Here is a 21630-nt window from a genome sequence, read left to right on the forward strand (position 1 = left end):
GCAACAGGCGCTGTGCAGGCGCAGCACCCATAATGCGCGATGCACAGAGGCCATGATGAAGAACTTTTGGTGATCAGGTGGAGTGAAGGACTGCAGACCAAGTCCCAAGTTGTGTCAGCCTTAATTTTTAAAAATGTAGACACTAGAACTTTGAACTGGGTTGAGAAGTGGACAGGGAGTGAGTGAAGTTGTTTCAAAGCATCTGCGATACAGTCCCAACACCTGGTCCTGAACCATTTTCCTAGGCAGATACCTCATTATCTTTATAGCTCTGTGCTCATTACACAAGATGGATGGACAGGCGGACGGGGGGGGGGGGGGAAGGGGAGGGAGATCGAGTGCACAAAATAATAAAAGCCCTGACTAAATCTGCGTTCCCCCAGCTCTTCGTGGTCAGCAAGAGGGACCTGCAGCTAAGTGCCGCGGTGTCTTCCCCTCCCAGCAGGAGCGCCCTTGTTCAGGGTCCCAGCCCTCTTTTAGAACAGCCACGTAGTTCCTCACCATTTTTCATCTCCAGCAGAAACCCAACATTTCGTGGCTTCTCAGTATGCGTCATTCCAATTGGGACGGGGTGGGGTGTTTTGGGAGGGGGCTGCCTCCTGTTTTAAAAGGCATGCTTGTACCCAGGCACTCTTCTCAATGCTCCCTTCATGGCTGCCTAGCCACTGTCGTTCAATGCCTGCATTTACAATTTGAGCACATTATGCAGGCTGGTAGGTTCTTCTTCTAGACAGACCTTTACTCACATTAATCATAATAATGGGAACATAGACCTATATGGCATAGCTCATCCAATTTACAAAAAAGGGGAATTGCTCTGATCCATGTGTGTGCACACACTCACTCACTGACACACACACAACTTTTACCTTGGCTGCATAGGCAGTACAGTTGTCGAGTGTAGTGTTGATGGAGCGTCCTGGATGCTGCCTTCAGTGCATTGAACTGGTAAAGATTCAGCTAGGCTATTAACAGAAGTTGCTGAAAAAAGAGACATGAACGTAAAGACAGCATTTGGGCCATGTCAGAAGGTAGTATGACTGTGCATCCATTAAGGGTTGCAATGCTGGTAGCTCCATGTCTCACATTACCAATAATTAAGGAATCCTCCTTAATCCGCCTTCTTTGAACCAGAAAGGGTGACCATCTGCCTCTGACATTAAGAAAGCAGGCACCAAGTTGTGCCATCAAAGCCAAGTTAGCGGCAAGGCTTACATCAGCCTTTGCTTTTAACATGCAGGCTTAAAAGAAATTTGCAACCATGGTGGAATGGGTGGTTACTGTCAGCATCACAACACAGGAAGAGCAGAATTCTTATGCAGAAATTTGTTCCTCTGAAATGGCTTTATGTATGACTGAAAAGGGGGGATTGTGGAAGTAGATTCTGGTTTGGGCTCAACTAATGTACAGAGACTAATCTTTCAGTTGCTGTAGCTTGTTAGCTGTGAATTGGCAATACAGAGCTATTTTACAAGAGGCTGTCTGTTGTTTTGGAAGCATGAAGGAAGGAAGGAAGGGAAAACTTAGCTCCCGACAACCACAGCCATAGCTCAGGCTTGAGAACAGCTTGTAAAGGAGCAACTCTAGGAGGTTTCTAACTGTGGGCCCCTGCGGGGTTGCGGTGGGTGCCCAAGCTTGCCTACCCTTGATGTTAGCCATGCATCTAAGAAGGAAACACCAAATCAGCCCTCCTGGAAAGACCAGCTCCATCAGGCTCTTCCCTCAACTCTCACCGCCAGCAGCAATCCCAGCCGGCCACGGACAAAATGGGAACCAGGGCCACTCCAGCAATTTGCTGAAAGACCTGAACTTCTCCCTGAACATTTCCCAGTACACCAATATAAGAATTACTATTTCTTTTTAAAAGAGTTGGTGCCTGAGATGGGTTTTTCTTCTTCAATCCCTTACCTTCTTTACTTTAGTATCATGTCCTTCTATATTGCAACCCTGCAGGACTAGCTCGGTTTTACTGTTTGCATCCAAGCTGTTGCTTCAGCAATTTTGACTGAGCAGTGGAGCAAGTTACTTAAAATATGTGAGTAGAGAAATAAAACCCAGTCAACCCAATACCCTTTGGTGATATACACTTACCTGATGGGCTAATTCTACCATTACTACCATTTTGCCGTTGAAGATGTTCTTTATAGCATACCGAACACATGCCATTTGTACGAGGGTTTCCATAAAATCCGCATCCAGTGGAACAAAGCATAGGCACTTGGCTATGGTTGGTTTCTTGAGCCATATTCCTTTTCTAGTGACCTGGGAAACAAGGGATAGGTTATTAGGGAAGTTCAGGCCAACATATGTCTTTGTATTCAAGATACACCACATATAAAAGCCCTAAGCAACCTGAGCCCAGCAGATCTAGGAGACTGGCACTGAGAGCAAAAAGGAGTCTCAGGTGGCTAATAGCTGCACAGAACCAAATAATTTTCTTTTAGGTTGGTTTTCTTTTGTGAAAGAACAATGCATTCAGTAGGTGAACTGGTGGTAGTGGTTTCATTCTGTTAGAAATAAGGCCTGCTGTTTTAGACTTCTGGATTCAGTCTGACTTATTCAGCCCCGTTTCCTAAGGCAATATGCATATTGTTTGCTCCAGAGCACTTGGAAAAGGACAGACTGTGAAGATCAATTACATAAACTGGCAACATTCCTCCATGAGATCATATACATGCTCATACAGACCACAAACTGGGTTATGCATGTGAACAGCTGGCAGTTATTTCCATGAGGTAGGAGTGGGACAGATCCCTTTAAAGACTTTTTGGAAACCTGAGCCAGTCAAATTCGTTGGTCAGATTGGGGTGGGGGGATGCAGGCTCTGGAGTGCGTGCAGGTGGGGACAGGTAACCGGTACCCTCCAGACTTCTGGACTAAAACTCTCATTATCCCACACCATTGACCATGCTGCCTGCCATTTATGGGGAGTGTCATCTGAAACAACTAGAGGGCAATCAGCATGCCCATCTTTGCATTAAGGAACACAGTCATGGCACCTTTCAATGAAAAAAACGGGAAGCACCATAGTGCCAGGAAGCACTGCTTGCACCAAGAACACCTGCAATTTTAGCTCAAGTGGGACTTGCTCCTGAGTAAACATGCAAAATTTCAATCCCAAATGACTGCAGAAGAGGGAGAAATGAGATATACCTTCTATTGGCATGGCTGCAACTGACTTATTTTGGTTCCTCCTCTTCCAGAGCTATATCCTGCAATTGTCATGGCCGCTGAGTTTCCCTGATTCTCCTCTACTCTCCCCATCTGCTTGATACCTTGTCTGCTCAAACATAACCCATTCCTTTAAACAGTGATACTGTACTGGCAGACATGTGTTGCATAAAGCAAGGCAAATAAATATCTTCTCCTTTTTCTAAAGGCAGAAGGAAACAAGTACAGCGGTTTTCGAGACATGTTCCAGCAGGGAATTCTCAGACTTTTTGGGACTTTTCTAGTTCCTACATAACATTAAGCCAAGATGTAGTTTGTTGAAAGCTAGTATGTTGTGTCTAAATGCAACACTGTGAACAACCATGGTTTGCTTGCCAGCTACAAATCATAAACACATGCCATAGTTTGTGGATGGTTTATGAAGTCTGGCTTGTTTAAACCAAAGCTTGCCTTGATGTTTGAAACCAGAACTGTGGGTTACCCTGTTTTTTGCACTGCTGTCTGCCCTGCAAGAAAGGTTCTAACAATAGCAACCAGAAAACAAAACTGTTCTGAAAAATAGCAAAATGAGTGGAAGAGAAACAAGCCAGAAATAAGGAAAACAGGTCACAGTTTTGTTTGCTCATCTGCAAGACAACTCATGGTTAAAGCAACAGAGTAAAGTTAATGTAAATCGTGGCTTAGTTTTGTGTGTGAATACAAGAGGGAATGCAAAAAGTGCCTCCATCCGGACAGAAACTGTTCACCAAAGAAAATTTGAAATAGGAGCAAGACTAAAGAGAATGCTGTGATGGAACTTTAAAAGAACAATGCCTTTGTAAGGAAGAAGTGAGGAGGAACTAACACTGCACATACACATCCACAAACAGGAAGAAGCAGTAGAGATATGAATACATGGCTGAAAGAAGAACAAGAAAAGCAGGATTCAGCACAAGTTACACCAGTCAGCAGTTTCTCTGCAGTTAGAGCATGAAATCAGGACCTGGCAACTCAGATAACAACTTGCAAAATGTCCTACACACTTTCAAAGGTGTTAGAAGGTTTTTAGCTGTTAATTAGAAGTCAGTCAAAAAAGGACCAGATGAGAATGCATGTAAATGCATGTGACTGTCTCCTGGGTTTGTTTCTCTTTTTCATGACACGATTGCTTAAACCCTCCTTCTTCTGGCCATTTTAACACTTCTAGTAGAAGTGTAAGCTGCTTTGAGTTCTTTAAAAGAAAAAAGCTGGCACAGAAATGTAATAATCAATCCAACAATCAAACCTCAGAAGCTATGTTTCCATCAAAGGGGTGAATGGGTGAAAATACAAGTATCTCTTCTCCCACTGATAGAAAAGGTGCAAATGGGGAGAAATAGGCCATGGGAAGCTTAGGTGGCCCATCTATTCCTCTTGTGGCTGCTAGATGATTGTTTCTTAAAACTAAATGCACTCTTACAGCGGCAGCCTTTTGCATGAGTCTGCTGTGCCAGCAGCCACGAGAGGCCGCGTGTAGTGTTGGTCTGGGTAGGTTGCGGGGCAAATTCCCAACCCAGCATGAAGCTCACTGGGTACATTGATTGACTGACTGCTTTTATCTACCATTCAATAGTCATGTATAGCTCCCAGAATGGTTTACTTTCAGTCCACACTGTCACAACAACAACTTCATGCTAGTATTTCTGTGGCACATCAGTTTACAAGGATGTTTTACAAAGTAACATAGAGCAATGTCTTGATCCAAGGAGCGTACAATTTGGATTGGTTGGGAGAAGGATGAGACAGGGAGAAGAGAGGTAGAGAGATGTCGAAGTAGCACGAGGGAAGAGTGTGGCAAACAAACACACTCTCATGGATGCCCTTAGCTTTTGGTCTAGCTGGGACTTAAGAAGTCTGCATGAAAGAAAGCCTTTGAGAGAGATACAGGTGGGACTGCAGAAAGGGCTCACAGGATGGTTAAAGACGAAGGGGCTAGGCAGTTCCAACTAGAGGTGGCTGAACAGTCATGTGCAAAGGGTTTCCGTGGGCCCTGGGGCAAGCACCTCAGCGCAGAGAGGTCCAAACAGCAGAGATCAGCACCTACTGCCTTTTGGGGTAGCCCTTGGGCAGAACAACCTCAACAGGCCTTCCCATCCAACTTGTCAGGACCTCTTGCAGTTCCTCCTCTTCCTCATCCTTGCTAGCACCTGCTGGACTACCAAGTAAAGATTGGAGACCATGACATCTACTGCTTCTCTTTCACACCAGCATTGTAATCTGGAGCTGGAGCAATGAACAAGTAGGTTGCAATGAAAAAGAAGAACAAGCAGGCTCTGCTTAGTGGCCCCTCCGTTGGGGCATGGGCCCTTGGCAAGTGCCCAAGAACAATGACCCTTGATGCTGTCCAGGCAAAGGTCACAGATGGGGATCTACCCGGATACAAGGGCCAGGCTGTGGGAAGCTTTGGAAAATGAAAGGAGGAGGAGTCTGTGCAGAATGCCCAGCTGAGAGTTGAGGGGTGGCACACTAGAAAGGCTTGAGCAAATGACAACAGGGGAGTTACAGACAGAGAAGGAAGGATGCGGTACAGTAGTTGCCAAGTTACAAGAGAGAGGGCTTTTTCCAATGGACTGCCACCCCCCCCCTCAGATCATGGAATGCTCTTTTGCAATGGAGTCCCTCTAGAGCAACACTGCAACCCTTTCAGTCCCTGGGTAAGATCTTTCTCCACACCCAGGCAATGGACAGCATATGATAAAAGCTTTAACTGCTGGTCATTTTAAATCATTTTGTATGTATGGGGTTGATACTATATTTCTGAGGTTTTAATCTTTGCAAACCATTCAGAAAACTTTTGCTATTGGGCAGTATATAAATGTAACAAATAAACACTGGCTTTCATGGATGCTACAAGGTCTAGACTCGACTGGTGAGCACCACGCAAAAAGCAGACTGCAAAGCATGTGGAGATAACAAACTACGCCTGAAGCAACCTTGAACAGCATCACTCCTGCTTTGGGGCCTGGGACCTGGTTGCAAAAGCCAAATAACAGGTGACAGCTGCACTGGGAGGATTAGCCCACATTCTTGGGCTTCTGATCCCCCAGAGCACCCCAATTGCGGGTGGGTGGCTTGAATCGGGTTCACCAGACACAACTTTATCAACCTTTTCCTGCAGCGAAGACATACTGTGCCATGACCCCTGGTACATGTTCAGTCGCTAAAGCTGTGTCCCAACATCAGCAAGCTATTAAGCAACAACTGCAGGATGAATATAACTTTGCAGTGACTTTGTTCAAGACGCGAGTCCCTCAGAAAGGGCTGTTGCCCATGAGAGGTATCAACTGTGGAAGCGGCAGCTTACTAGCAGCCAGCCCTTCAGAGCAGCTGTCATGAGACAACAGGAACGGCTACAGATTGGCAGACATGACCCACTCCAACCATCCAATCTAACTGATTTGTGGAATTAAAGAGGAGGAGGAATGGCTTTTTAAGGTTAGCTCACAATAAAGTGGTTCTACACAGTTGCAGCTATTTGCTTTAATGTCAAGAACTTGAACCAGAGAAGTAGGAAATCCAGAACAGTACGCAAATGTGGGGCGAAAGGATGAAGAGAAAAGCAGTCCATTGAGGCTCAATTTAAGAGTGACTGTGCTAGACAAGACCAAAGGTCTCTCTTATGTGGCCTTCTGTTCACACAGGGCCAACCAGCAGCCTTTGGGAGATTCACCAGCTGGACATGAGTACAGCAACACCATCTGGCCCATGTTCCCCAGCAGCTACGGCCAACAGAAATATTGCTACAGATACTGGAGGCACTAAACAGCCCTCAATACTAGTGACCACTGCCAACTTTATCTTCCATGAAACAGGAGCACTTCTCTCCAAGTCAATACACCTGTCCCAGACACACAAGGCTGGCTGGAAGTTCAGTCCTGGCAAAGTGCTAAATTGATTCAGAGTAAGGCATGGATCAGTACTTAGATATCTGCTGGACTGCAAACTTCAGCTACTTAACCATATCAAAAAACTTTAAAAACCCTTTTGTTTTGAGAAGCAGCAGCAAGTAGCAGACTGGAACAAACTGATTTGCCCATTCTTAGCTAGATGTGCAGTGCTGGAACACTGATGGATCCACAGACTGATTAAATAGGTTGGCCATGTGGAACAGTACAGAACTAAAGGTGGGGGAGAGTGCTGTATACACACTTGGCCACTGACGACTAGAGATCCAAACTAGGTAGCTTCCCTTAAGGCAGTGAAAGGCAACCTGTGACCCCCGGAAATTTTGGACTATGACACTCATAAGCATTAGCCAGCAAAGACTAAGGGAGTTGTACTTCAAAGCATCTGGAGGGCAGATGGTTGCCTGACCCTGCCTCAAGGTAACCAAAAGTTTATCATGCAGAGTTCACAGGAATTTGCCAAAACCGTAAACATAAAGATTTAGGACAGGCCTTCATCTATTTTTGCAAAGGAGCTCTGGAAATCCCCATTTTACATTCTTACTAAGGATGCCAGATGACGGGCAATGTCTTGCTTCCATTCTGACTTCCAAATCAAGAGGTACCAAAATTACAAAGATGCTATGCTGTCAGGACAGAAATGGGTACGAAGATGGCATTCTTATAGTGGTAGGCATGTCATGAGTGGAGCCAGCTGGAGCCAGGAGTCACACTAGATGCCCTGGGTTAATCTCAGACAGAGATGCTAACTGCCAGGAAAAAAGAAACCTTTAACATGCAGGGCCAAGCCTCGAGGGGGGAAAGTCCACCTTTTTTTACAAGTATTCACAACACCCTGCTGAGCTCTCCAGTGGCATTATTCATAAAGAAGCAATTCCTTACTCTGGAATAATCACAGTAATAATCAGAACTGCTATCATGAAAAGGATTTATTGTTTGTTGATTGTTTGTTGCAGGACAACAAACCTTTTTATTTCATGGCACATCATTTCAGTACTGACTTAAACAGAAGTTGTGAACAGAATGTAACCTACTTAATTGAGAAATGAAAGAGTTTCACATAAATAGCAGTTCAACTCACAGAAGGATTTATTATCGAACTGTTTCTTAAAATTTTACATTGTTCTAAGTGTACCACTTTATGCTGATGCAACTAGTGTACTACATTTTTTTAAAAAATGATATTGAAAAATTCTTGTAAGAATTCAAGTAAAATAAAGGACTTTGTTCTTTATCATGGTCTTCCAGTGAAGTCCAAGAATTAAAGCTTTTAGCTCTTTTATGCTATCCGAACAGGCCACACTTGATACCACGCAGTAGTTCTGACAGACACATGGGCCGGGATTAATCCAAACTGAGCAGAGAATCTGCAAATCTGCCAGGGGCAAATGAGCCAAAGTCAACAGGGAGAGGGGACACATTCAGCCAAAACTGAGGTTTTGGCAATACAGAGGTAATCTAGCTTGTCTTCCCTCTCTAGTCCAATTAAGATTCAATTAGACTGAACCTATAAAGCATTCATGGCTTGGACTGCAATACCTGGTGGAGCACTTCTCCCATACACAATCTGCAGAATGTCTTTCTCAAACACAATCTGCTCCGATACTGCAGTCAGCATTTGAGGCTCTCCTCCAATGCCAACCCTGAGGGAAGCTCAGGCACCAAGAAAAGGGGCACGCTCAGTGGTACCCCCACCCAAATTCTGTAACAAGCTGCCCATTGAGACCTACCTGGCACCAACTCTACTTATCTTCCATGCCAGGTTATGATTACATGCCAAGGCATTTAACAGCTCTAAATAGCACACGGGGGTTATGTCACCTGTTTTAAAAGGTCCAGTTGTATTAAACTACATTAGTTATTTAAGATGATTAAACTTAGTTAATTTTTTGTGGAATTTTATGATACTGTATTTTATGAATTGTCATAAATTTCCCAGAGTTTCCACGACTGGGTGGCATTGGAATAAAATAAAGCAGTTCTGCCGAGAACTACTTTCACAACTCTCTACCAAACTGTTTTAATAATACAACTCACGATTTGTGTGTGTTCAGAACTGGTAAACAGGGTAGTAATTATTCAACTTATATGCCACCCAACAGAATTCCAGTATAGTTGAGTTGGAAGCAGGGTGGATTTAATGTAAATCAAATTTATTTAAATCACAATTGTAAGAATAGATTTAAATCATATTTTTCTACATAATTTGCATGCATCCATGCCTTACCCATAAGTAGAAGAACTTCATTAAAATATTCCCAAACTGGGTCTCTTTTACACCATGCTGCCATCATAGGTTTTCTCCTCCAGGGGAAACATAATATGACAAACCTCAGGCTATAACGAAAAATATTCTGCTCAAAAGGTTTCACTTTCATTTTTACTGCTTGCCCCTCCCTCCTCACACTTAGCTCCTTGCGCAAATCTATTCTACTCCCAGTAATCTTCTTCAATTCATTGAATTTTTGGAAACTTAGCACTTAAGAGGTACGGGTTTGATTCTGTGTACATAGATTTGCAAAGGAACAATGAGATTAGAGTCTTTTTCTCAACAGTTTATTTTATAGCATTTGTGCAATGAAGAAGAGGCATGTGATCTCTGCAGGCACAAATTCACAGTTTTGAGAACTGTAAAAGCAAGCTTCTGTGATAATATATTCTAGGCAGAAAAACCGCCCAATGATCTTACCGAAACCTGTGGAAAAGCATGACATTGTGAATGGGTTAATGGGATTCATTTACCAATTTTTTTTAAATTTAATTTTTTAATGCATGAATATACAGCCTCATGCTACTTAATTAAAAACTAGTCCTCATTTCATGTTGAATAACTTTTGTACTATAACACGCCTTAAACAGAAAGCTAGATACTTTTCCTCAAAAAGCATTTTTTAAAAATCCTATTTAAATAACAATCCAACATCAAAAATCTGATTTCAATTTTTTTTAATCCAAAATTTTCATTTTTAAAACATCATTGGTGTTTATCCACCCTGGCTGGAAGGGACTAATCTGGCCACCAAGTCCACTCCCAAGCGCAGTGCAGGCCTCCAAGCAAAAGCATCCCTATCCAGCTGCATTTTGAACACCTCCCATCTGGGAGAGTCCATGACCTTCTTCGTCCAAAGCTCTCTGGGAGCTTTTTAACAGTTCCAAAACAAGCCCATGGTAACAATACAACCCATAAACATTTTCAATGCAAAGTTTAAAAACAGTCTAATAATTTTAAAACAAGGTAACAACTTGAACAGTATTTTATACAAACTCAGCTTCCTAAAAACAGCAGACACAGGCACGCCAGTCAGCCACTGGATAACCTTCAGTATCTTAAATACCCCAGATGCTGATTGCAGTGTGTGAGCAAAACGCAGGAATTCAAGGCAGTGGCACATGCTCTTCTAGCTCTCCCCACCAAATGAGATGAGGACCTTTTCTGTTGTACCAGTCCAGAGAGAGGCTTGCCCTGTGCCTACATTGTAGTCCTTTTGTGCCACATGAATTCCTTATTTCTTGAAGTTTGTCTTGTTCTTAAGTCTGTTACTGTATTAAATTCTGCACTGCTGTCGGTTTTTGCTTTACACTACAGCTTTCACCTTTTAAAAGTTGCATATTATGGTTTCTTGTGCTATATTTTAAGGATTTGATTATTATGAACTGGCTAGACAGCTTTGCCTACTGGGTAGTATAGAAATGGAATGAAATAAAGGGTGCAGAAACGGCAAAGACACATGCATTTAGTCTTATAATTTATATCAGTTGTAGATTCATGCTGAAACTGCCTACCAACTGATGTAATTACCAAACAATGTCTTGATTCTTATTTTTCTGCTGTTTTCCCTACAGTAAATCAACACTCTTGTCCTCTTAAAGAAAGACGGAACACAGAGAACAACTTCATAACAAAAACAGAACGTGCAGAAAGTTACCAAATGCAATGCTTGCTTTAACAGAATATTCTGTCAGATAAAGCGAGCAGCTTCACATTCTGACATCAACAAGCTAGGAGGCTGAACTCAAAACTGGTTGTTCAAGAGTAATTCCTGACTGGCTGAATCATGCTGGAACAATTACTTGCAGGAAACACAGCTTACAGCAGAAACTGCCACCCTGTGTCCATCACTGATTTGGTAGCCCAAACCTCTCAGTTACTGGCTTTCTTCAGTTTCAGGCAGATCTCTTTCAAAGACGTGTGATCCCAACCCTCTTCATGAACTGCTTCATTTCAATGTGCCGCAACACTGCCACTTTAAGCTCTCAAACAGTACATGGAAACACTGGGAGAGCCTGGAAACATACTTCTGCCCAGAGCAAACAAAATGTATTTTTGAAACTACACCATCTTCACCAAAGAAGATCATCACATTTATCACAAGAGATGTTAGGTGTTCATCCATTCATGCTGGGGACTCAATAACAGTAGCTCTTTCCTAAAGAAAAGCTAGGACATTCTCAAGCTTCCAGATTTTATAAAGGTAATCTTATGCAGAAAAACAAGACAAATTGTTTTCCCACTTTCCAGTTAGCAAAACTGTACAAAGATTTCCTTAAAAAGCCTGCAAAAGGCCAATCTGCTATTGCGTCTTATCTTCACAAAGTCAAGCAGTCTGAAAGGATACAGAGTCCCTAGGAGTATTAGAACAAAAAATGAATGAAGAACTACTGACTTCCAGCATTACTGAAGAATTACTGACTTGCTCAGTAAGTTTATCCTAGGCTTTCTACCCCAAGGAAGCTCCAAGGCTGCTTGCAATTTGACTGCTGCTGCCTCCCTGCAACTTTTGAACTTAAACCAGCAAGAATGAATAGGAAAGAAAAAATGGGGGTACTGTTTTTGGAAAGCAAATCTGGTTCAAAGACTATAGGGGAAAGAAATTTGGTTGAATCTCCTACATCTCCTAATTCAAAGAAAATACTATTTGGACTCTGACCACTGCATTTCAACAGATGCAAATAACTGGACTGCAAGTTGGGTGTCGATGTAATTTAATGAGCTGTTGCATCCTTTGGATACTGCCTGTTCTCCCTCAAAAACTGTATTTTGATACTTGAGACAAGAACAATGCTGTAATATGTGGGAGTGCAAAAGCTAGCAGATAACTAAGTTTTGAATTATTTCATGATTTAACCCACTAATTTTTAAAATATTTAGCACACTTATGTTTCTGGAAGTCTGTATCGATTCAGCAACTGGCATAATCATGTGTCTTTAGATGGGAAGTGGATGACATGTGTCCCACAGGCTACATGCAACCCCCAAACTATTTTTATGGCTTGCACTAACACAGTGGTGACAAAAGCAACAATTTTTCACGGAAGCAAGGCACGTGGGGAGAGCACACCTTGCCTGGAAGCAGAACCACACTCCCAGAAGCATGACTTTGCTTCCTAGAAAGGTATGCACTTCCCATGCACCTTGTTTTCAAGAAAGATGGGTGTTGTTTTATGAATGCTAAGCCGTTGAATTTCAGCAGTAAATCTGGAGGTATGGAGAAGGGACAAAACCCCAACTGGGGTCCAGTGAGCAATGTGGTACCCTAACCTTCAAAAATTTCCCACCACTGCCTTAAACCATGCCCTAAGTAGCAAGAGATCATACAAGATAGCCAAGCAATTCAGTAATCCCCTCATAAGTAGCCTTTACTGGCTAAGAAAGCCTTTTGCTTCAGCTGCAAGAGAGCCATTAAATGAATCTACAGCCTGTCAGCTACAATGCCTTGGAGAGCAAAGCTATGGCCCAACCCATCACTTGAATACCTCAGTCTAGTGCCAGAAAGTGCCATATTTCACTTTTCATTTTGTAGAAAGCGGCAGCAAGTGAGCAAGAAAGATAATATTGCCCTAGGTTTGGCTACACGTTTCAGTTAACATGCTGTTAAATAAGCAGGGCTGCAACTATGTTAAAGGAACGTTTATTGAATGATCCATTAAGATATTGAAAAAAATGCAGTACAAGCAATACTTCTACAGCAAACCGGCTTCATAGATCAAGATTTGGAAGTGGCTATTACACTAAGCCATATGTAAGACTGAACACAGATTGTCCAGAATTTCACATGTAACACCTAAGTACAGTTAGTTGAAAAAACTGAAATGAAAGTTATGTTACCTCCTTGCTGTCATTCTGAGGGAGGAGAAGGGAAGGAATGCACAAACCCAAGACTTACCTAGGCCAGTTTCCTTAAGGCTAAAGAAGGGGTGCAAAATCAGCAAAAATCCAACCTTCTAAGCTCCCCAATTCTAAGCCTGCAGAGCCTATTAGAGTTCCAGCAGAGGAACTCTTCCCAGATGGACTCCATGATGTTATCTCCAATCTTGGAGAGGATATAATAGCAAGAATAGGCCAATATTGGGCTGGGAATTCCATAGCTCTCCTTAATGAGGTTAACCCTTAACCCTCCTCTCCCTTAAAGCGAAAACAAGCAGCGTGATACTGTAAGTGGCACAGATGCCACATCAACTATTTTACAGGCGGTTTGGCAGAGTGGGGGAATAATCCAGCCCCTATCCTCAATTAGATTCTGCATCTGTGAGCTAAGCCACGGCTTAGTGTCATATTCAAATGCCATCAACACAGTGCTATCAAGTGTTCAAAGCACTGTAGAATTGCCATATAAAAATTCAAATAATGTTCTGCAGTTATATTCCACGTCACATCATCTGATAAACAGGGGATAACCAATATTTCATTACAGAATGAGTGACCTAGGCAGGGCTTTGGTTGTTTGTCAGGTCTGACGGATTGACAGTGGGACTCCTTGAGGATGAAGAGTTGTGATATACTAAATAAAAATAACAATCAAGTAGGTGCACTGAGCAGAACTGCGAGAATGTGTTGATACCATCTATGAGGCATAAATAAGAGGTCAAAAGTTCCACTTGAATCTATAGCATATCAAGTTAGTCACTGACAGGAAAAAAACCAGCCACATAACATAATGAAGAGAGGCAGGGAAATTTGCTTTTGTATAAGCAGGATACCAGAATATATGAGAGGGAGGGAGGGAGGGAGGGAGGGAATGAAATGCAGTAAAATCTGTCATCTGGGCTGTACCTGAAGAGGTCCTTTAAAGGCTACCCTTGTAAAATTTCTCAAGTTTAACACAAAAATGATTTCATATGGTTGCTTCATGTGCTTGCATCCGAGAAGTCCTTGCGTAATTCAGCACTTCAGCTTTATGTGATGGAAGTGCTGATCTGCCACTTTTCTCCCAATCCAGCTTATGTTAAAATTGCTGGAATTTTCAGTTTGGACCAAGAGGTACCTAGAGTCAGAGTGGTGCAGTGGGAAAGGGTTACACTTGACGTGAAACTCCATTCATTCACTCTAAGCCAAGGCTATCTCTCAGGGTTGCTATGAGCATAACATTCTGAAGGATATAGATCATGGTGAACCTCTTGCAGGAAGGGACTCTCACACACACAAGGATGCTAATAATAACAAACTGCATAAGTTTCACATGAGAGAGGTTGCTACCTCAGAATGACTCAGGAGATTTTTTTCCCTTGCCAGAGAGGCAAACCCACAAATTTGCCTTAGGATGCCATGTAACCTGAGTGACAAACAAACTTGATGCATTCAAATATTTGTATTAAGTTAGCAGACCTCTCACACAGGAAGCCAAAACAGACCTTACTTTAAACATGTTTAGTGACTATGTCTTCTTTTCATGCATTGCCTCTAGAGTAAACACAAGGGACTAATCCAGTACTTAAAATACCCCTCCCAAAAAAAAATCCTACTCTGGGGCCTGAGTCCAGAGCTGGGCCCTGCACTACTCAGAGGTTAACATAAAAGAAAGATGTGCATGCAAAATGTACATTTAATGGGAAGTCAGCTCACTGGGCTTCCCCACTTCAATGGGTGCAGGAGCATACATACTTTGATTTTTCAAGAGCAGTTCAGCCCTACTGACAGCACTAAGAGAGAGCCCATGAGAACACACGCTTTAGAAAGCATTCAGACATGGCCTTGCTCTAGGCAAAGGAAAGTATTTTGTTGTAGGTGACTGTCTTGGCAAAGCATGACACACTCCAGGAGTCCTGGCTGTTGCTCTCCTAGCAACCCTGGGGATTCTAGTTCCTACATGCTGAATAGGAAACAAAGTTCAGGATCTCAAGTGCTTGTAGACATAGGAAAAGGACAGACAAACAACACCTCAGAAAACTAAAGAAGGGATGAAGAGTCTGGTTTAACTTCTAGGCAGGACAAGAAAACCCTTTGCTTCTACATTTTAAACACCCGAAATTCAGAAAAGCAAGGTAAGCCAAATCTGCAGATACAACCAACAAATGAAACTGGATTTCAACCTTTCTCCCAGCTCCCATTTAAAGAGTAGGAAGAAGTTGCCAATTCACACCCTCCCTGTACTTCATTCTTCATTTGAAACATTCAAAGTCCTCAAAAGGATTACTAAAAAACTATGTTGACCCTACCAAAGATCTGTACACAGATGTGCTTTCTTATGTGTCCTTTAAGTAGCTACTATTATATTTCCTGTTAAATGCAAAGGTTTGGAGAGCAAAACCTGTACTATATTCTTTAGGGATACATGAAGCACACAGAGTAATTTCACTACTGAAATGCAAAACCTGACAACCAGTAAAGAGTAAGGTTGTCTTAAAAAGCAATGGTTCTCATCCTCTGTAAAACATCAGGGCAATGCAAGCAGCATGTAGCACATCTGTGAATGGTTGCTTCACAAGTTAAAGAAAACAATTCAGAGCAGAGGACTGTGTTTTGCCAGCTGTATTTGAAATAAAACATCAGTCCTGCCCACTCCCCATGTGTGTTGCAAATCAGGCTCCCTCAGTCTCAATTCCTTTCATTCATTTCCCTTGCTCCCTAAATAATCTGTACTTCTTAGAACATGGCAACTCATTTTCATTTCTTAATATGTGGAGCCCTTCACATTCCTTCCCTTTATTCTGTCATCCTGCAACGCTCATCCTAAGGATTCCCATTCCACAGATAAAAATTGTGGCTGAAAACCCGCCAGGGGCTGGCCTGGAGCAGCACAGGAAACATAAAGGGCAGTTGTGATGCCAACTGGAATTGAGCAGTCCTTTCCCTTCAGCCTACCTGGTAAGCTGGATGAGGTGGGTCTGAAAGTGTAGAACTGTCTACCTTTGGGGCAAAGTTGCGGATAAACTACTAACACCCTCGGCTCTGCTTTGCTGACAGTTTGGCCTGCTCAGTGACTCTTCCGTAACAAACAGGCGTGCAACTGGTGCCAGCCTTCCACCTATCACTTCAGAGGTTTTTGGAACTGATTATAGCATCAGCCAAACTGGGGGACAGTAGGAATTTCTCTCTCAAATTTGAGAAGGCTGGGTTAGGGCATTACACCGGTTGTACATGGTTAGAACAGTTTTATCTATTTTATATGTATGAAAACAGTGTTATTTCATCTGCTCTTTTTTATCTGGCACTTCCAAACCATTTTTTCCATAGATTGTGGGCCCCTTGGGGGCAGAACCATTAGCATTTGAAAAAGCTGATGTAAGCCATGGTGAGGCCATGGGACAGAGCAGGGTACAACATGAAATAAATTAAAATACAAGACCTAGCCACAGAAAAGAGCTGCTCTGTAAAATTATGCATCAATGTTGGCTCGGTGTGTGTAACTGCCACATACAGCTGGTATCCTTGGTGTGGAATCTGTGTAATTTAAAGAGATTCACACAGCTCCTATGCAGGAACAATATTTAAATTGTAAAACATGTATTCTGCTCAGCTGCATGTCATGGTTTTGATAATGGTATCACTGAAAGTCAGTATTACTAGTGGCAAATGCATGTTTCACATTAATAAGGTGCTTTTGGGTCCAGCAAACAGAGAATTTGTGTGTGTTCTGACCAAAACCTTCTAGTGGCTTCTGGCCAGTAGACAAGTCCTGAATCTGTAGTCCAGGGAATTACAGAGGGTGCGTGTGTGTGAAAAAGAGAGGTGAGCTCCCCTGCAGATGCTCCTTCCCTGGCTGATGCACAGGACTAAGCTTCCTTCCTTTGCCCCAGTGTTCTTCCTGGGAGGGGAATCTACAATTGCCAGGAACTTACTATGAAAGGTGCAACTGTATGCATGTTTAGACATAAGAGGTACATCTGTCAGACAACACGTTGAGTCCCCAGCTCACCTTCCAATCAAAAGCCCCATTCAGGCCTTCACTTACCAGGCAGATCTAGCCGGGAATGAGCATCGGCCCTGCCCCTGCCCCTGCCCCTCCTCACATTCTTCACCCTCTGTGAAAGGGAGAGGCTCCTTTTTCCATACAAGCCAAAATGTGGTGGAAAATCTGCTACAGCATGGTGGTTAGTGTGTTGGGACTGGGAAATCGGGGACCAGGTCCCTACTTGGTCATGAAGCGCACTGGGTGACTTTGGGCCAGTCACAGACTCTCAGCCTCACCTACCTCACAGGGTTGTACTTCTGAGGATAAAACGGAGCTCTGGAAGCCACCCTGAGCTGCTCATAAGAGGAAAAACAGTAGGATATAAATGCACTGTAATGATAAATGCAGAGAGCCTCTACAGATAAATCAGCTATGCAATTCACACAGTCACCCTCCGTAACAGCAGGGCAGTAAATATAATAAGGGAGGGAGATGGGGCTGCAGCTCCTCAGACATTTGATTTACCAGGTATGTGAGTGTCTGAGTGTTTGTCTGATTTGAGGAGGGGATCCCGATATGCTTGTGACACGAAAGCCCCCACATGAGGAAGCTGCTTCTTCATATTGGGGTATCACACATATCTAATATTTATCAGCAATGCTTAGTTAATATGCTTTTAGCTCCTTCCAGGAGAGTCCATAAGAAGCACAAAACTGTGCTAGGCAAGAAGACACCATTCCAGAGAAAGCAGCACAAGAGCTCTGAGGACATAAAGAAAAGGACAAGCACATCTGGGGATTACAAATTCCTAGGCAACCTACTGCTTGCCTTTTTTCCAGGCATTGGTCTAACCTTCCTTATGGATTTATGCCAGGATGGTGCCTGGCCTTTTACTGGATCCCTGCCCAAACTAACAGGATCTCCCTTGCTTTCAAAAAGCTGGCCTTCAAGCATGCCCTCTTGCTTTTTTAAAAGGTCTCTTAATGGGCTATATCATAAGATGGGTGATGGCCTGGGTATCTGTCAGTTAAATAGCTTACTCAGTACTGAATGGGAAACTTGATACTTAAAATAAGATCTCGCTCTCTCTTTTTAAGCTATTAGAACAAAAAATGTGTAGGACATTCCATTTCCTGTCCAGATATTAAGATCTAAGAGTCTTCAGTAATGCTTTTGTAACAAAAATGAAATGTACTTGTTTCATTTTATATAAGTGACAGTCAGTGCTATATGATTAGTATAGTTCTAATAAAATAAAAATGTATCAAAGTACATGATACATTCATATAAAACCAAAACTGAATCCAATTTCTGGTGTATGCTTTGTTTTAAGACTATCCATCAGCTCTGGGGAGTTAACTGATGCAAAAAAAAAAAAAACTTCTGGAACAACTGGTTTAAAATATTCAGTAAAAGCCAAACTTGGAACAGGAGGAGGGGATGCACCACTCTTTGAGTGCAAGTCCAATTAAAATTAGGTGTTCCCCCATCGCATCTTTCCTCCAAGGGAAACGTACTGTGCTTTTAACACCTTGTGAAATAGGATAGGTTGGGAGACAGCAAACACATGGATGAGTTTCACGGTTCAGCAGGGATTTCAACCTAATCTGCCTCATTTCTAGTGGAACATCAGCCATTAGACAATCACAGAAGCAGGGCTAGTCCAAGAGGGATAGGATGTGGGTTGGTAAAACTCTGGGCTGCTCTGTTTCAAACTGCAGGTGGACGTTTATGAATTAAACTCAATTAATGACACACAGAGTGTGAAATGGCAGAACTCTGCCCAAACTTTCTGTGAATTTGAATAGAGGCAAGAGTATTTATCCTCCCTAAGATCTGCTCTCCAACTATGCCAATAAACTAGTATGTTTATCTTTCAGGGAAGATTTGCTTTAAGAAACAGCATGAACTCTATCCATGCAGTGAAATTTGCCAGTAGATCCCAACATGTAAAGGGGCAACATCAGTGGGGGATCAAAACCAAACTCCAATTGTCATTTGTGAGGCTTACACTTTGAGAGTCAAGTTGCATAAGCCACTGAGAAGTCAAATTAAGAGCAATCTATTCAAGATCAGCAACTAATTTTGTGGGAATGCTGAAAAGAAGAGAGCATGGTGATGAATAGACTAGATATAGAATAGTAGTAAAGTTGGCTATAAGGTCATCAAGTCCATCCCCTTGCTCTGTTTCCACATGTGGTTGTCCATCCAGCTGCAGGCCCTTGCCTTTCTAACTTAGCAAAAGGTGACTCAACATCATAGCTCAATGTATAGTCATGCAGGCAGGTTGTCCATGCAATATTCTATGTAGGCAATATTCCACAGGCCCAGCAGCATGGTTAATTGTCAGGAATGCTGGGAGTCTGAGTTCAAAACATCTGGAGGGCACCAGGCTGGGGAAGGCTGAGATCTCAAGTAAATCTGCCACCTCCTTTCCGGCCTCTGGGGAAGAGCTGATATTTCTCTCTTCCCTGGCTTCCAGATACCAAACCCCAATGCAGAATCATCTGGTCAAAGAAGTTGATGGGGAGGTCTCCTTTGACTTTCCTCTGAAGGAAGTCACCTCTGATATTAAAGTTTGTTCCATTGAGTTAAATGAAGCACACATTTTGTCAGTAATGAAAACTTTGGCATTTGGCTAATCTTCCCTTGTTGGAGAACACACTCCAACAAGGTATGAATTCTTGTGGACTCTAGAATACTAATGCACAGAATAAATACATGGAAAGGGAAATGGCCCTGGGAGTCCTTGTAAAATATATTTAACACTAATCCATCTACCCACAGCCACAAATGGACAGCCCACACATAGACCAAACACACAGTAGAGATACAGAACATACATACCATCTAAAGATACATCACATGGTGTTTTTAATATGTATGTGGTAGCAATATTGGCCAGTTCCAGGTGGATTCCTATTTTATCACAGGCTGATAGCTTGATTAAGTCTCATGCAGGGAAACTGGAATTAAAAGGAGCACAGTAGTACACTCAGAAAACTTATCACTATTTCCCTGCTGTGACAAATGCATGAACAGCTACATATTTTCACAAGATCTCCAATAGTCTTGTAAATAGACATACCAGAGTACATTTATTAGTACTAAGATGGTCTCAAAATGCAATTTAATGCCAAACCAAGACAAAAAGGAAAGTATTCAAAGAGAGATGTCTTCATTTTGCAATGCAATATGCACAACCATCGTCCCCTCCCCCCTTTCTGCTCCCCCCATCAGATCCTAAGAAGTTAAGAGGTTAAAAACAGATCAAGGAGATTTAGGAAATGCCATGTTATACAAAAACAGACCTAGGAGCCAACAACACTGCAAAATTTTATCCATATGCACTAAACCCACTTTTCTGTATAAAAAGAAAGAAGTTTAAACTAGAAATTCAGGAAAAAAACAAACTCGGTCAAGTTTGCCTCGACACCTGATTTCCTCTCCAAAGCTCTCTTTTGTTCTGCTCTCCTGCATAAATTTTAATATCTTTCCAGCAGCAGAACATGAACAACAGCAAAGCCAGCTGCAAGTATACAGACCCCATAGCCTTCAAGCCAAAGTGGCAAGCCAAAAACATTTAACACGACAACAAAGAGGACGCCTACCCACAAAATCTGTACAATTTTCTGTTTGCTTCACCCCAGATTAACTTCACTTGAAGCTGGACTCCAGTGCAACCTACCCTGAACATGATGCCCCACCTTCTCAAATGTGAGTGGCTGAGCAAGGCAAACTCCACCCTGTTTGTGAAGCTTATAATCCTAATTGGTAAAAGCTAATATCCATTATTTAAAGAACTTTTTCCTTGCTAGCAGGGTAGGTTAAGCAGGGTAAGACATCCAGAGCAGGCTGGTTTCTTAAAGACACAGTAGATAGATTTGGTCACGGCAAAGGGCAACAGAGAAGAAACGGGTGTCAAAACACATAAACAGGGAGAGAGAAAGAAGGGGAATCTCAGCAAAGGGAAGTGTGATAATCCCATTTGGGATCTCAAAGGTATAAATTACACACTTCTCAAGAATCAGGACACTAGCCAAGGAAAAGTGAAGTAACCTTACTGAAAACCTATGTCAAAAATTAGGTCACTCTATTATTAGAGAGCTGGATGTTACGTGAAACTTTGCAAACCAAAAATGTCATCAGATTTTGTTTTATAAGTTACAGGGTCTTTGCAAAAGGTTAACAGACTCTATAACAATCACTTTACTCAGACCACACCACTAAACCCTTCCCCAGTAATTCCACATGCAATATTTTAAAGGGTCACTTCTCATACATACATACATAGAGAGAGAGTGTTGAGATGGTCCTTTAACAAGCAGACCTCTCCTATTATCTCTCTCCTGCCACCCATCTTTGCCTGTTTGCTAGACTTGTACACTAGCAAGTAGCCTCAGGGTGATTTAAGGTCCAAAATCAAA

The 21630-nt window shown here is 42.5% G+C and overlaps 1 protein-coding gene across 5 annotated transcripts in view; it reads right to left on the reverse strand.

The window, feature by feature from the left end:
- ZFAND6 (zinc finger AN1-type containing 6) overlaps positions 1-21630 on the reverse strand; it is a 54879-nt gene that overhangs the window by 19004 nt on the left and 14245 nt on the right. For 2 of the 5 annotated variants that reach the window (XM_044438530.1, XM_044438532.1), the window contains 3 exons: positions 20051-20169; positions 2092-2262; positions 870-981 (listed from right to left, as the gene is read on the reverse strand). In XM_044438530.1, the coding sequence (XP_044294465.1) occupies positions 870-981; positions 2092-2245 (266 nt within the window). In that variant the 5' untranslated portion in view covers positions 2246-2262; positions 20051-20169. Of the gene's footprint in view, positions 1-869; positions 982-2091; positions 2263-20050; positions 20170-20814; positions 20917-21630 lie in introns of those variants that run through there. The other 3 variants (XM_044438528.1, XM_044438531.1, XM_044438527.1) reach the window with 3 other exon arrangements.

The sequence above is a fragment of the Varanus komodoensis genome, unplaced genomic scaffold (assembly GCF_004798865.1).
Source record: "Varanus komodoensis strain SLA01 unplaced genomic scaffold, ASM479886v1 scaffold33, whole genome shotgun sequence".
Taxonomy (NCBI): domain Eukaryota; kingdom Metazoa; phylum Chordata; class Lepidosauria; order Squamata; family Varanidae; genus Varanus; species Varanus komodoensis.